General features: G+C 37.4%; 1 protein-coding gene across 3 annotated transcripts in view; it reads right to left on the minus strand.

The window, feature by feature from the left end:
* Nucleotides 1-5,658: 5,658 nt before the first annotated feature.
* P4HA1 (prolyl 4-hydroxylase subunit alpha 1) overlaps nucleotides 5,659-16,474 on the minus strand; it is a 105,469-nt gene continuing 94,653 nt past the window's right edge. For all 3 annotated transcript variants that reach the window (XM_032423557.1, XM_032423556.1, XM_032423555.1), the window contains exons 12-15: nucleotides 14,737-14,802; nucleotides 11,244-11,312; nucleotides 10,266-10,362; nucleotides 5,659-8,949 (exon numbers count right to left, since the gene is read on the minus strand). In XM_032423557.1, the coding sequence (XP_032279448.1) occupies nucleotides 8,879-8,949; nucleotides 10,266-10,362; nucleotides 11,244-11,312; nucleotides 14,737-14,802 (303 nt within the window). In that variant the 3' untranslated portion in view covers nucleotides 5,659-8,878. The remainder of the gene's footprint in view (nucleotides 8,950-10,265; nucleotides 10,363-11,243; nucleotides 11,313-14,736; nucleotides 14,803-16,474) is intronic.

A 16,474-nucleotide genomic window follows, 5' to 3' on the forward strand; every position in this document is an offset into this window, starting at 1 on the left:
ATCTTGAAGGATAGGCACTTAAGGTTGGTGAGGAAACCAGTTTCCACATTTTCCATGATAGCTCTAGCCCTCGTTTATTTTATTATTTATTTTAATTGAAATGTAGTCGACACACAATGTCACATTAGTTTCAGGTGTACAACATAGTGATTTGACAACTCTATACATTTTGCTATGCTCACCACAAGTGTAGCTGCCATCTCTCTCCATATAATGTTAATACAATACCATTGATTATATTCTCTATGCTGTACCTTTGAACCCCATGATTACTCATTCCATTAATGGAAGCCTATACCTCCCATTTCCCTTCACCCATTTTGCCCACACCCCCCACACCTCTCCCTCTGGCAAACATCAGTTTGTTTTCTGTATTTATGAGTCTGTTTCTTCAATTTGTTTTTTAGATTCTACATATAAGTGAAATCATATGATATTTGTCTTTCTCTCACTGACTTATTTCACTTGGCATAATACTAAGTCCATCCATGTTAACCATAAAAAAGAACGAGATCTTGCCATTAAATATATATATAAACTATATAACTATATATTATCCATTCCTCTATCAATGGACACTTGGGTTGCTTCCAGATCTTGGTTATTGTAAATAATGCTGCAATAAACATAGAAGTGCAAAATCTTTTGAAGTAGTGTTTTCATGGTTGTTTTGTTTTGTTTTGTTTTGTTTTTTCTTGTAAATACCCAGGAGTGTAATTACTGGATCATATGATATTTCTATTTTTAATTTTTTGAGGAGTCTCCATACTGTTTCCCACAGTGGCTATACCAGTTTGCATTCCCACCAACAGTGCATGGGGGTTCTTTTTTCTCTACATCCTCACCAACACTTGTTATGTCTTGTGTTTTTGATTCTAGCTATTCTGACAGGTGTAAGGTGGTAGATATCTCATTGTGGTTTTAATTCACATTTCCCTAATGATGAGTGATGCCGAGCATCTCTTGATGTGTCTGTTGGCCATCTGTATGTCTTCTTTGGAAAAACGTCTATTCAGGTCCTCTGCCCATTTTTAAATCACATTGTCTTTTTGGTGTTGAGTTGTATAAGTTCTTAATGTATTTTGGATATCAACCCCTTATCAGAAATATAATTTACAAATATATTCTCCCATTCAGTAGGTTGCTTCTTTGTTGATTTCCTTCACTATAAAAAAAACCTGTCATTTTGGTGTAGTTCCAGTAGTTTATATTTGCCTTTTTTTTCCCCTTGCCTGAAGACACCTATCTAGAAAAATGTTGCTAAGGCTGATGTAAAAGAAATTACTGCCTATATTTCTTTCAGGAGTTTTATAGTTTCATGTTTCACATTTAGGTTTTAATCCACTTTGAGTTTTGTGTGTGTATGGTTAAGACTAGTGGTCCAATTTCATTCTTTTGCATGAAGCTGTTGTTTTCCCAGCACCATTTATTGAAGAGACTGTCTTTTCCACATTGTATATTCTTACCACCTTTGCTATAGATTGGCCATATAAATACAGGTTTATTTCGGCCTCTCTATGCTGTTCCGTTGATTTCTGTGTCTGTTTTTGTACCATACTGTTTTGATGACTATAGCTTTGTAGTATATCTTGAAATCAGGAACAGTGATGCCACTAGTTTTGTTTTTCTTTCTCAAGATGGCTTTGGCTATTTGGGTTCTTTTGTGGTTCCATATAAATTTTAGGATTATTTGCTATAGTTCTTTTAAAAAATGCTGTTGGTATTTTGGTAGGGATTACATTGAATATGTAGATTGCTTTGACTCAGTATGGATATTTTAACAATATTCTTGTAATCCATGAGCATGGAATGTCTTACCATTTTTTCTGTCATCTTCAATTTCTTTCATCAATGTTTTATAGCTTTCAGAGTAGAGGTCTTTTACCTCCTTGTTTAAGTTTATTTTTAGGTATTTTGTTCAATTGTAAATAGAATTGTTTTCTTAATTTCTCTCTGGTACTTCATTATTAGTGTATAGAAACACAACATTTCTATGTATAGCTTTTATATCCTGCAAATTTACTGAATTCTAATAGTTTTTGGGTGGAGTCTTTAGGGTTTTCTATGTATAGTATCATGTCATCTACAAATAGTGACAGTTTACCTTCTTCCTTACCAATTAGAATGCCTGTTATTTTTCTTGTCTGACTGCTGTGGCTAGGACCCCAGTACTATGTTGAATAAAACTAGTAAGACTGGACATCCTTGTCTTGTTCCTAATCTTAAAGGAAAAGCTCTGATTTTCACCACTGAGTATGATGTTAGCTGTTGGTTTTTCATAAATGGCCTTTATTATGCTGAGGTATAAACCCTCTAAACCCACTTTGTTGAGAGTTTTTGTCATGAATGGATGTTAGATTTTGTCGAATGCTTTTTTTGTATCTATTGAGATGATCATGATTTTTCTTCTTTTTGTTAATGTGGTGTGTCACGTTGATTGAGTTGCAAATATTGAACCATCCTTGCATCCCTGGAATAAATCCCACTTGATTATGGTGAATGATCCTTTTTCCCCCAGATTTATTTGAGAGAGAGAGAGAGCAGGGGGAGGGGCAGCAGGAGAGGGAGAGAGAGAGACTCTCAAGCAGACTCCCTGCTGAGTGCAGAGCCCAACACAGGACTCAGTCTCATGACCCTGAGATCATGACCTGAGCCAAAATCAAGAGTCAGATGCTTGACTGAGCCACTCAGGCACCCTGGTGAATGATCCTTTTAATGTATTGTTTACAATTGTGGTTTGCTAATATTTTGTTGAGGAGGTTTGCATCTATGTTCATCAGGGATATTGGCCTGTAGTTTTCTTCTTTTTGTAGTGTCTTCAGTTTTGTTAGGGCAATATTGGCCTTGTAGAACATACTGGGAAGCTTTCCTTCCTCTATTTTATTGGAATATTTTGAGAATAGGTGTTAACTCTTCATTAATTGTTTGGTAGAATTCACCTGTCAATCCATGTAGTGCTGGACTTTTGGTTGTTGGGAATTTTTTTATTACTAATTCAATTTGTTACTTACAATTGTTCTGTTTGGATTTTGTTTTTCTTCCTACTTCAGTTTAGGAGGTTTCTTTTTTTTCTTTTTAAAGATTTTATTTATTTGAGAGAGAGCACACACATGAGTAGGGAGGAGGGGCAGAGGGAGAGGGAGAAGCAGACTCCTTGCTGAGCAGGGAGCCTGATGTGGGACTCGATCCCAGGACCCTGGGATCATGACCTGAGCCAAAGGCAGATGCTTAATTGACTGAGCCACCTAGGAACCCAGTTTAGGAAGTTTCTGAAAATGTATTCATTTCTTCTAGGTTGTTCAATTTGTTGGCATATTTTTTCTAGTAGTCTCATAATCCTTTGTATTTCTGTGGTGTTGGGTTGTTACTTCTCCTCTTTGATTTCTGATTTCATTTATTTGGGTTGTCTCTTTTTTTCTTGATGAGTGTGACTAAAGGTTTATCAGTTTTATTTGTTTCAAAGAACTAGCTCTTGGTTTCATTGATTTTTCTTTTTGTCTCTATTATTTCCTTCCACTGACTTTGGCCTTGGTTTTTGTTTTTTTTCTAGCCCCTTTAGGTGTAAGGCTAGATAGCATATTTGAGATTTTGTTTCTTGAGGTATGCTTTTATAAATTTTCCTCTTAGAACTGTTTTCACTGTGTCTCAAAGACTTTGGACCATTGTGTTTTCATTTTCATTTGTCTTCATGTATTTTTTTTTATTTCCTCTTTGATTTCTTGGTTGACCCATTCATTGTTTAGTAGCATGTTATTTAACCTTCATGTATCTGTTTATTATAGATTTCTTCTTGTGATTGATTTCTAGTTTAATACCATTGTGGTCAGAAAAGATGCATAATATGATTTCAGTCTTCTTAAATGTATTGAGATTTGTGACCCAGTATGTGATCTATCCTGGAGAACGTTCCATGTGCACTTGGAAAGAATGTGTATTCTATTGGTTTTGGATGGAATGTCCTGTATATATCTGTAAAGTCCATTCGGTTTAATGTGGCATTCAATGACACTGTTTCCTTATTGGTTTTCTGCCTGGATGACCTATCCATTGATATTAAGTGGCGTGTTAAAGTCACCTACTATTATTGTATTACTGTCAATTTTTCCCTTTATGTCTATTAATATTTGCTGTATGTACTTAGGTGCTCCAATGTTGGGTGCATAGACACTTGTAATTATTATATCCTCTTGTTGGATTGATTTATCATTGTTAATGGCCTTCTTTGTCATTTGTTACATTCTTCTTTTTGTCTGCTAAAAGTATTGCTACCTTGGCTTCCCCCCCCCCCCGCCCCCACGCCTTCTATTTGCATGGAGTACCTTTTCCCATCCTTTTACTTTCAGTCTGTGTCTTTAGTCTTAAGTGAGTCTCTTGTAGGCAGCATATAGATGGTCCTTGTTTATCCATTCCACCATCCTATGTGTTTTGATTGGAGCATCTAGACCATTTACATTTAAAGTGGTTATTGATAGGTATATACTTATTGCATTTTGTTAATTGTTTTCTGGCTGGTTTTGTAGTTTTTCTTGTTCCTTTCTTCTGCTGTGATTGATGCCTTTCTTTAGTTTGTTTGGCTTTCTTTCTCTGTATTTTTTTGTGTATCTGTTACAGGTTTTGGGTTTGTGGTTACCATGAGGTTCATATATAACATCCTAAGGATATATGTATTAACTTCATGGTTCAGTTTGAACACATTCTAAAAACTTTTTTAATCCCCTGCCAACATGTGTTTTGTGTATGGTATCATATCTTACATCTTTTTATTCAGAATTTTCTTCTAATTATGGCCTTTTACATGTAAAGAAAAGTCCTTTAACATTTCTTATAAGGCTGGTTTAGTAGTAATTAACTTTCAGCTGGGAAACTATTCCTCCTTCAATTCTGAATGATAATCTTACAGGTAGTCTTGGTTGCAGGTTTTTTCCTTTCAGCAGCCACTCCCATCTAACCTACAAATTTCTGCTAAAAATCAGTCTTATGGGGTTTCCCCTTGTACCTATTTTCTTCTCTCTTGCTGCTTTTCAAATTCTCTTTGATCTTTGAGATTTTAATTATGTGTTGTGTAGACCACCTTGAGTTCATCTTGTTTGAACTCTGCTTCCTGAACCTAGATGTGTTTCCTTCCCCAGGTAAGGGAAGTTTTCTACCCCTTACTCTCTCTTTTCTTCTTCTGGGACCCCTATAATGTGAATGTTTGTTTGCTTGATGTTGTCTAAGAGATCCCTTAAAGTATCCTCATTTTTAAAAATTCTTTTTTCAGGGTATTGGGTAACAACCAGTTAGGCATCTGACTCATGATCTCAGCTCAGGTCTTGATCTCAGGGTCATGAGTTCAAACCCCACGTTGGGCTCCACACTGGGCATGAAGCCTACTTAATAAAATAAAAATTCTTTGTTTTGCTGTTCAGCCTGGTTGCTTTCTATTATCCTTTCAAATCACTGATCCATTCTTCTACATCTGCTAATCTGTTGATTCCCTTTATGGTATTTTTTTTTAAGATTTCATTCATTTATTTGAGAGAGAGATGTTGGGGAAGAGAGGCAGAGGGAGAAGCAGACTCCCCACTGAACAGGGAGCCCGACACAGGACTTGATCCCAGGACCCCGGGACCATGACCTGAGCCGAAGGCAGACGCTCAACTGACTGAGCCACTCATGTGCCCTGTTACTGTATTCTTCAACTCGGTTCTTTTTATATTTTCCTTGTTTTCAAGTTCTCACAGAGCTCTTCCACTGTTCTCTCCAGTGCAGTATCTTTATGATCATTAAACTCTTTATCAGAAATATTGCTTATCTCCATTTAGTTCTTTCTCTGAGGTTTTGTCTTCTTTCATTTGCAACATATTTCTCTCTCCCCATTTTGCTTGACTTTGTGTTTATTTCTATGAATTAGGTGGAACAGCTACTTCTAAACTCAAAGGAATGGTCTTGTGTAAGGCCATCCCATGTAAACTATGTGTACCTGATGACTTTGGTTTGCTGGCTGGAGCTGTGTGTGGCATAGGCTGGAGTGCTGGGGCTGTCCTTGTGGGATGGCCAGAGCTGAAATGGGCATAGTCTGGGTGGTCCCTGGGCTCTCTGTGCAGAGGGTACCAGGGCAGGCTAGCTGAATAGTGTATGGACTAGGGCAGCCCTTGGGATCTCTGCAGAGGGTACCCAGGTGAAGCACAAGCTGGGGAATCTGTTATGCTTCATGTCGGAGGCACCCTGGTGGGGTAGCTGGAGCCAAGGTTGGGTGTGGGCTGGGGGGTTCTGGGGCACTCCCCACAGAGTGTGCCCTGGCAGGTGAACATAGCTGAAGTGGGCATGGGCTGGCCTGGTCCTGGGGCTCTTGGTGCAGGGGGCACCCGGGCAGAACAGCTGACACTGATAGTGGGTGCAAGCTGTAGTGTCTTGCGGTGCTAAGTGCAGGGGGTGCCCTACAGGAGCAGTTGGAGCTAAGGCAGGTTATGGGCCAGTGAATCCTGGAGCACTCCACACAGGGGTGCTTTGGTGGAGTGGCTGGAACCATGGCAGGCACTGGCCAGGGGTTCCTGGAGTGCTATGCCACAGGTGCCCTGGCAAGTCCTCTGGAGCCAAAGTGGTGCAGGTTTGGAGTGCTCTGGGGTGTTCTGTGCCTCTGTCATCTGACAGATGGCTGGAGCTACAGTGAGCACTCACTAAGGGTGTCCTGGTGTGTGCCCTATCCGGGCTGCAGCTGAGGCTGCCTTGGTGGGATGGCTGGGACTGGCATGGGCTAGAGGCCTGGGTCTTACCTAAGGTGGTAAGCCTGCTCGGGTGCTCAGACCCTGCCTCCATCCATGCTATCAAAGTGAAGGGCACTTGCTAGCCCCTCCAACCTAAAGAGAGTTCCAACAGCTCCCCCATCCTTTGGCAGAGTTCCCTTATATTCTAGTTGCTCCTTTAAATCACAGCTTTTTTTTTTTTCTGTGCCCCAGGGCATCCAGAGCTGGTATGTAGCCCTCCTTTAATGTTCACCATAAAAAAAAAAAAAAAGATTGCAATGACCACTGGACTCAAAACTTTTTATGGAATTTTTTTTTTTCTCCTTTTCATTTGGAAAGAAAAATAGTTGGTAATGAAACTTGGGAGGGTTCTGTAAGATCTAACACTGAAAAGAGTTTACTGATCCCCATGGAGTTTGGATTGAATATAAAGAATGTCATTTCCTTCTGAAATATATATTATTTTTATTCTACTTGCTAAATCAAATAGGGTAATAAAGGTTAGTTTCCATTCACTGAACCCCCATTTTATTTCTATCCTTTGGCATTTACATTGCTTCTAACATGATTATTTCTTTTAAATAAATCATCATCTACAGCCACAAAATCTAAGATTAAAATACTGAAGCTAATTTTCAAATTTCCTACCAAAATAGTTGTGAAACAAAGGGTATTTTGGAGAAAGGAATTGGTAAAAGTAATAATACCTTCTTACCCAAGCAACCAAATTCTTTCTTAAATATTTAAATAGTGCATAAAGGATAGAAAGCCCTCGTATGAACTAAGATTCACCATAAGAAATGTAAAAAGTCCAAAGGGTCAATGAGTATACTTCATTATGGTCACAGCTTTATATTACACCTTATTTTTGAATAAGAGAGAGCTTAAGTAACATTATTATAGTAACTCCATAACCATAGTAAAGTTGTAGTGCTCCTTTTGAAGGAAACCTATTTTGATTAAGTATCTGCAAGTTCAGAGAGCCTAAATTTTCTACCATATCAGTGTGACATTAGAGTGAATGAAAACCAAGGGGATAAACCTCAGTCCTCTGCATTAAAAAAAAAAAAAAAAAATAGAAATCACCTGTTGTCACTATAGCATGCATTCACATTCAAGTATGAAAAATACCACACAAAACAGAAACATTTTTAAAAAAAGATTTAAGATCATAAATAGGTCATTGTTGTCACAACACATTTCAGAATTGAGAAAAACATTTTGGCTTTTTAGAAAAGATTTTTTTTTTTTATCAATTCCCTCATCATTAAAAGGACTTGTACATTTTACAATTTCCAGTCTCCTAAGGCACAATATTTTATCAGAATGCCAATATCATCACCCTGCTATAGCAGGAGTAAGAGGCAAGGTACTAGCACTAAGAAAAACAGCAAATTTTATGGACAAAATCATCAGTCATTTAAGAAAAGGGGGAAAGAAACAAACTAATGATCATTTTAGTTAAGACCCAGTGTTGTTATATAGGGCTTTGTGTTAAAAATTTTTGTTTAATCAAAGTATTTTAACTCAGATTTAATTCACCACAGAGGAGCTATGAGAGAAGAATGGGACTGGTAAAATACAGTATACTTTCTTTAAAAAGATTTGGAAGGAAAAAAATCAACTTAGAATAGCATATGGGGCAAACATCAAATGGAACCCAGATCAGAGGCCTAGTTTATTCCTAGTCTTCAGGCAGATCCAGAAAAGAAGACTAGGTAAACCTAATACCTAGGTACATACTATGAAGCTTCTGTTCCTTAATCACATGGCCCATTCTAGCCTACCCCCTAAACACTGAGATGTAGTGAAATACTATAATCAGATGCTTAAACTGTTTTCTTTATCCAACCAAGAAGTTCTTTAGGAAATAAGTGTAAAAATTCCTCATTTTAAACTCTACCTTGCTTTATCCTCTGTGATACCAACTGAACTTTAAAGGTTTGTATGTACAATATGGTGATTTAGTGTTACTTTTAAAAGAAAAAAACCCACAAAGTTAGTGATTGTCCACAGATGAAACATCGGATGAGGTTCATGACTGAAATCAATCATGGAGTGTTAGTCAATTGTAAACGCTGGAAAGTTAAGACCGGGAAATGTGCATATCAGACACATTAGAGTATAACAGGAGAGGAAGGGAAGCCTATTTGTCATTCCAATTCTGATAAGGTACATGGTCTTCGAAATTCTTGTCCACGTTCATGGAGCCACTTATTAGATACTGTGAGAGAAAAAAAAAATATTAATATTCTCTACTATCTAACTAGTTTAACAAAGTTTCTATAGGAGCTAAAAGTTTAAGACCAAATAAGATGAAGGCAGATGGTACTTAGGCACTTTTTTAAAAGCTTCCCTAAATGCTGGACACACATTTGAGAGTCTATGTATGCGCACTTCCTAAAGTAACTGATGTTCAATCAAAGGCTTGAAATGAAAACACAATTGGAATTAAGACGTAGGTACAGACAGAACATTGTTTTATCTGTTTGCAAAATATGATCTCTAGTAGAGACATTTTAAAAATGAACACAAAGCCTCCACTCTACAGGAACAATTCTACAATCAATCACTACTATTATGTGCTCATTAAGTTTCCTTGATTCCAAGATACTGCTTTTCAATGTACCTCAAATGGAATTTTCTACTCCTCCTATATCCTAGAGCCCAATCAGTGGCATCAATGCGTACAAAATACCTAAACTAGGACCGCTAATTACTCTTTTATCTTTCTCAACTCCTGTCTCCAATCTTTTATTAATCAAACCCTGTCACTCTTCCTTGTCTATCTCTTCAATCTCTTTACTCTCCAACAGTTTTGCTGCTGCCTTAGTCCAGGCTTTCATCCTCGCCCACTTAGACAAGGGAAAAGAGCCTTCTAAACTGATCTCCCAGTCACTAGCCTCTCTTCATTCTAGTCCAGTGATTCTCAAACATTATCATCATCAGGGGAGATTTTTAAAATTCTCATGATCAGGTGTCACTCCTTAGTCCTGCTATGTCTGATATGGTAGCCACTAGACACATGTGGCTACTAAGTACTTGAAAGGTGGCTAGTGACACATACTGGAATGGATTTATAGGGTTAAGTAATATGTATTAAAATAACTTCACCTGTTTCTATTTTGTTTTAATGTGGCCGGTCATGCTAGCATGACCCTGAGTGTGTCTCTAGCCTCACATGAGTCCTGGCCCCGGTCTCTAACAGGCCTGGAAAACATACTGCTCTTAGCTTCAAGACCAAACTTTAAAATTAAGCTTTGAAGAAGCCTCCCCCAAATATAAGGAGTCACCTCTGTTTACATCACTGTATTAGTGGGTACTATACCATATTCTAATTTATCCATTAGCATGTCTCAATCAGAGACCATTGTAAACTCCTTGAGGGAAAGATACTGTCTTATTCAAGTGGGAATACTGTTAAAATCTGTCATCAGAATTCTGAGCTGTTGAAACCAAATATATTAAGATCAGAAACTGGCTTGGCTGAATCCCTTTCAATGTTAGGAGAAATCACAAGAGAATATAGGAAATATTTACCCCATTTGTTTCCCACTAGCACTGGACAGGCTGCATGCCGTGTACTATAATCTCCTTCTCCACTGGCAAACAGATTATACCAGAAAACAGCAGTTCCCTGTGGAGAATAATACAAAATTATCTCTAAATATCAGGTTATCACTTTTTGCAAAAATTAAATTTTCCTCTGTTCCTGTGAGGAAGTACACCTCTATGGCAGCATTATATCTTCTCTAATAAAATTCTAAAAATATAGTCACTTACAAAATTTTGGTGATCATATGAAAATGTTACCACCACAAAGTTGCTTGACAAATCTTACAATAGCAAGATGGAGGGATAAACATCATATGGAACCCATTTTATCTTATTTATTTAAAAGATTTTATTTATTTGACACAGAGACACAGCAAGAGAGGGAACACAAGCAGGGGGAGAGGGAGAAGCAGGCTTCCCGCCGAGCAGGGACCCCAATGTGGGGCTCGATCCCAGAACCCTAGGATCATGACCTGGGCCAAAGGCAGACGCTTAACGACTGAGCCACCCAGGCACCCCTGGAACCCATTTTAGGAATGAAAACTTTTAAGTACTAATCCTTGGTTGTTCATTACCTCTAGGTAATCATAAAAATTGTGCCGTAAAAATATTCAAAATTTTGGGGCACCTGGGTGGCTCAGTCGTTAAGCATCTGCCTTCGGCTCGGGTCATGATCCCAGGGTCCTGGGATCGAGCCCCGCATCAGGCTCTCTGCTCAGCGGAAAGCCTGCTTCTCCCTCTCCCACTCCCCTTGCTTGTGTTCCCTCTTTTGCTGTCAAATAAAATCTTAAAGAAAAAAGAATTTAAAATTTTACCTGGTATACCTAGTAAGTAAAATTTACCTAGTAAGGATTATCTCTATCTTTAAAAATGGAGTTAATTAAACCATGAAATTGAGGTGCATCTCCTCCTCAGGGAAAAAACAGACCCACAAAATTAAAATAACAAACGAATCAAGTTTACCTTTTTGGGCCAAACGCTAGCTCCTACTTCAGGAAAAACAGTGGCTCCTCCTGCTGACACATCACTCATCTGTAAGAATTCCAGAGTATGATCAGAAGCACTGGTATAATAAATATGCCATTGTGAGGAAGATAGGATACTGCACAGAATATGAGAACATCTGGACTTATACCTAACATAGATAGCTTTGTGCAGGCTACTCAGTTTTTAAACAAAATGCTGTTTAGGTTTACATACTTAAGTAAAAAAATAAAAAGCAAAGAAATTATACAGTCAGGAAAGGAGATAAGGATATCTTTTATGTCTTATAGCTAGGGGTAAAGAGAGATTATTTAAAACCAATACACCAAGTAATACAGGGGTATAATTGTGCATTTATTGCACTAAAGTATAACCTCCATGGGACAGGACTTTTCATTTGTTCACTGCTGAGCTTTAGTGTCTACAGTAGTAATAGTAGGTGCTCCTAACTAGGTATTTACCCAAGGAATATGAAAACACTAATTCAAAAGGATATATGTACCCCTATGTTTATTACAGCATTATTTACAATAGCTAAATTATGGAAGAAGCCCAAGTATCCATTGAATGATTAATGGATAAAGAAGATGTGGTGGGGCGCCTGGGTGGCTCAGTTGGTTAAGCGACTGCCTTCGGCTCAGGTCATGATCCTGGAGTCCTGGGATCGAGTCCCGCATCAGGCTCCCTGCTCAGCAGGGAGTCTGCTTCTCCCTCTGACCCTACCCCCTCTCATGTGCTCTCTCTCTCCTCTCATCCTCTCTCAAATAAATAAATAAAATCTTAAAAAAAAAAAAAAAGATGTGGTGTATATATGCACAATGGAATATTATTCAGCCATAAAAAAGAATGAAACCTTGCCATTTGCAATGATGTGGACAGAGCCAGAGAGTATTATGCTAAGCAAAGTAAGTCAGAGACAGACAAATACCGTATGATTTCACTCATATTTGGAATTTAAGAAACAAAACAAAGGGGAAAAAAAGACAGAAACCAAGAAATAAACTCTTAACTATAGAGAACACACTGATGGTTACCAGAGGGGAAGTCGGGGGTGGATGGGTTAAAGAGGTGATGGGGATTAAGGAGTGCACTTGTGATGAGCACCGGGTAATGTACGCAAGTGGTGAATCACTAACTTGTACACCTGAAACTAGTATCACACTGTATGTCAACTGTACTGGAATTAAAATCTTAAAAATTTTAAAATGTAACCTAGAATAAAAACAAATCTTCCAAATTGAGGAAGCACATGGACAAAATGAGACAAAGGAAACACAGATCATAAAGACTGTATCAAAAAGCAAAACCCAACTATTGCTACATCCAAGAGTCACATCTAAAACAAGGGACTTAAACACTGAAAACAAAAAGACTTGCCAGGCAAATGTTATATCAAAGAAAACAGTTTGATCTTAATGCTTTTATTTTGATTTAAACTGTGCCTGATATTAAGTGAGATAAATAAGGGTATTTTACTATGATAAATACAGCATCAGTAGCAAAGAGCTATCAGCTCTGTAAGCAATGAAAAAACAGAATGAAAAAGTTGTGCTAAATGGCCCATCTAGGAACAGTATTTAAACAATGCGGGGGGGAAATGAATTACTAATCTAATCAAAATGCTATATAATTAAAGAACATATTAGTAATTAACATAAAATCTAATGGTCAAATCTAATATTCATGGATACTGGACCAAGTAATACAGCATCAATATTCATAAAAGAAAAAAAAATGTCTCTTAAACATCAGAAAAGATGACCAACCTCTCTAATAAGAGAAATGCAAATTAAAGCCACAAAAACTGCTAGTCTAATAAGTGAAAGATGTACAGATCGAAGTCTGACAAACATCACACTTAAAGGTGGGATATAAATTGGTACAATTATGGAAGTTCACCTCTAAAAAGTATACAAGATTTCACAGCATGAATTTTGTATAATGTATCAAGCTTCTCCCCTGGTTTTCCCTTTGTGGTAATTCTCTCCCATCTTTAACTTAGTTATATTACAGTACTTAAATCTTTTTGGAAACAGATAAAGTTGTAAGAGGGGAGGGTGGGAGAATAATAAGGTAGGAAGGTGAGAAGGTAGGTTGAATAGAGGGAAAGCGGAATGGAGGAAATAGAGTAAAAGACACACAGGGAAGGTGGAAGGGAGCAATGAAGAAAGAAAATGAGACTGAGCAGAGATACACGGATTTTGGTAGAGAGAATAAAACAGCAAAGAGATGCCATTTTTGTATCATTCAAATGGGGACGGGGTAGAAAGTGTAATGAAGTAAGCAAAATTTAAGTCTAGATATAAAATACATTTTTTAAGTTAGCAAAGGTTACTACTGTAGATTATATTTTCCAAATATTATACCAATATGCCCTGTCCTACATGTTTTTTTACGTGACACCAATATTCTTATCGAGTGGTAGAGTCTATGTCCTCTCCCCCTGAACCTTGGCAGATCTTTGTAATTGCCTTGATTAATAAAATGCAGAAGTGACATTATTTGACTTCTGACGGTAGGTAATGAAAATGCCATGCATTTCAGCCTTGCTTTTTGTGGAGACATGAGCTCTTGTAATCCAGTCACCATGCTGGGAGGAAGCCCAGACCACATGCAGGTATTCTGGCCAAAGCCAGTCTCAACCTCAGCCTTCAAAATGACCCCAGTTCCAGTCATCCTCTGACTGCAAATGCATGAAAGATCCAGAGCAAGAACCAGGCGTGAAGCCCGCTCTACCTCACAACCAAGAGAGAGAAAGACATGGAACACCACATCAGAAACTAATGATGTACTGTTGGGGACTAACATAACATAATAAAAAAGTTATTTTAATCCATTCAGTTTTGTGGTGATTTGTGGTTATTTGTTATGCAGCAGTAGAGAACTGGAGCAAATATTATGACCAAAGTTAAGATTGTTCAGTTCATATACCTAAACATATAGAAAAAATAAAAAAATACCATACTGTTTGAAACTTTAATAAACAACGTGAAAATGGTTAGTTACTCTTAATGGGGCTGCCAAGGGGCTATAATGTGCTATTATCTTGATCTAGCTGCTGCTTACACCAGATGTGTTCACTGTGAAAATTTATGAAGTTAAATACTTATGATTTGTATACTTTTTCTGATATATATCAACAAAAAAATTCAAAAGGAGTTTGTTAAAATATGTGTGAATATATACAGAGGTGCTTATATATGCATATTAACAGTCCATACTCCAAAATATCAACAATGATTATCTCCAAGTATAGAGACTGTTAGTAATTTCAGCATTCTTATTCAGGGTTTAATATTATAATCTGAAGTTACAAATGCAAAAAAAAAAAAAACCCTCCACTTACTCAGTTGTAAAAACTTTAAATTAGAATGTTAAATAAGGTCTAAGGAAAACAAACATCTGAACACTTCAAAATAAATGTCATGTAATAAAATCCCATCTTAAAATAAAAATTTTAGCTGTAACTTACATAAAACAGCCATGTAGCAATTCTATTTCCTGTCCCCAGCTCTTTGAAAGCATCTGGTTCATCTTTCTGTGAATAAAACACAATGAAATTCAGTAATGCAAATTATCTAGTGGCAACTAAACACCAGTAATATGCTAAAGGATATGCCTAAAACAACCCAAAAAGGTTCATTTATAATGTCTGGTGCACAATATATAGCAGTCACTTAAATACTTGTTGGATTTCAATTCAGCTTGTACAGTGAATACTTTTGGTAAGACCACTGCAGGGAGAAAAACCCAGATTTATTAGCCTAAATAACAAAAACCAATATCTACTATCTACAGATTATTAATAAAATTCGTGCCTATAGTTTTGCTTCCAAAAAGACATGAGAGCCTCATAGCTACATTTATGAACTCTGTTCTCTGTGGGTAAAAAGTTTACTTTGAGATTTATTTTGAACTCATTATCCATTCAAATGTTTACTGTGACTATGCTTGTCATTCTTTTAGACAGTCAGCACTTTAATCTGGCTGGAGAATTCACATCTGGCTATTTAAATCTAAATTAGGGGTGCCTGCATGGCTTGGTCCGATAAATGTCTGCCCTTACGTCATGATCTCAGGGTCCTGGGATCGAGCCCCATGTCGGGCTCCCTGCTCAGCAAGGAGTCTGCTTCTCCCTCTCCCCCTGCCCCTACCCCCTGCTCGTTCTCTGTCTCAAATAAATAAATAAAATCTTTTTTTAAAAATCTAAATCAAAATACAATACAGTCTCTTGGCAGTTATCCCAGGAAAATGAAAATGGATTTTTCACACAGAAATTTACACACATCTTTATTTGTGACAGCCCCAAACTGGAAACTACCCTAACATCCTTCAAAGGATGAATGACTAAACTGAGGTGTGTCCATACCATAAAATAGTACTCAGCAATACAAAAGGAACACACTATTGTTACATTCTGTAAGATCATGAACCTCAAGGGAATTATGCTGAGTGAAAAGAGAAGATCTCAAAAGGATACATCCTGCATACAAGTCCATCTGACATTTGTGAAACGACAATTAAGGAGACAGGTTAGAGCAGTGCTGACCAGCAGTTAGGCATGGGAAGCAGAGGGTATGTGCAGCCACAGAGCAGTACTATGAGGGAGTCTGGCAGCGATGGTGCACTTATGCACCTTGACTGTGGTGGTAGTTTCACAAAGCTACACATGGAATAAAACTGCATAGACACACACACACCCAAATTAGTGTAAATGTAACTGGTGAAATATGAATAAGCTCGGTGGCTTGTGCCAATGCCTATGTCTTGGTTTTGATAATGTGCTACAGTAATGGAAGATGTTAACAGTGGGGGAGGCTGAGGGAACGGTTCACGGGACCTCCTGGTACATTTCTTCACAACTTCCTAAGAATCTGTAATGATTTCTAAATAAAAAAACTAAGAAAAAAATTTAGTTGCACTAATATCAGGACTTGAATTATACTCTTTCACATCATCCAAGACTCTCAGACATTTTTCAATAATTGAAAATAGAAGGGAAAGAAACTAAAAATATATTCTTTGCTGGCCTACACAGAAGAGTCTAGGGTTCTGGGATTTAAGATGGTCAAGGGCTATAACACAATAAAGGCTGTGTTTTCTTTCAAAAGAATATACTCATTTTAAAATGGTAATAGATCAATAAATTTATTAAAGTACCTGAGGCAGTTCTTAGTTCTTAGAATTCATTTAATTTTTTAAAAATACTC

This window comes from Phoca vitulina, unplaced genomic scaffold (assembly GCF_004348235.1).
Source record: "Phoca vitulina isolate PV1807 unplaced genomic scaffold, GSC_HSeal_1.0 scaffold29, whole genome shotgun sequence".
Taxonomy (NCBI): Eukaryota; Metazoa; Chordata; class Mammalia; order Carnivora; family Phocidae; genus Phoca; species Phoca vitulina.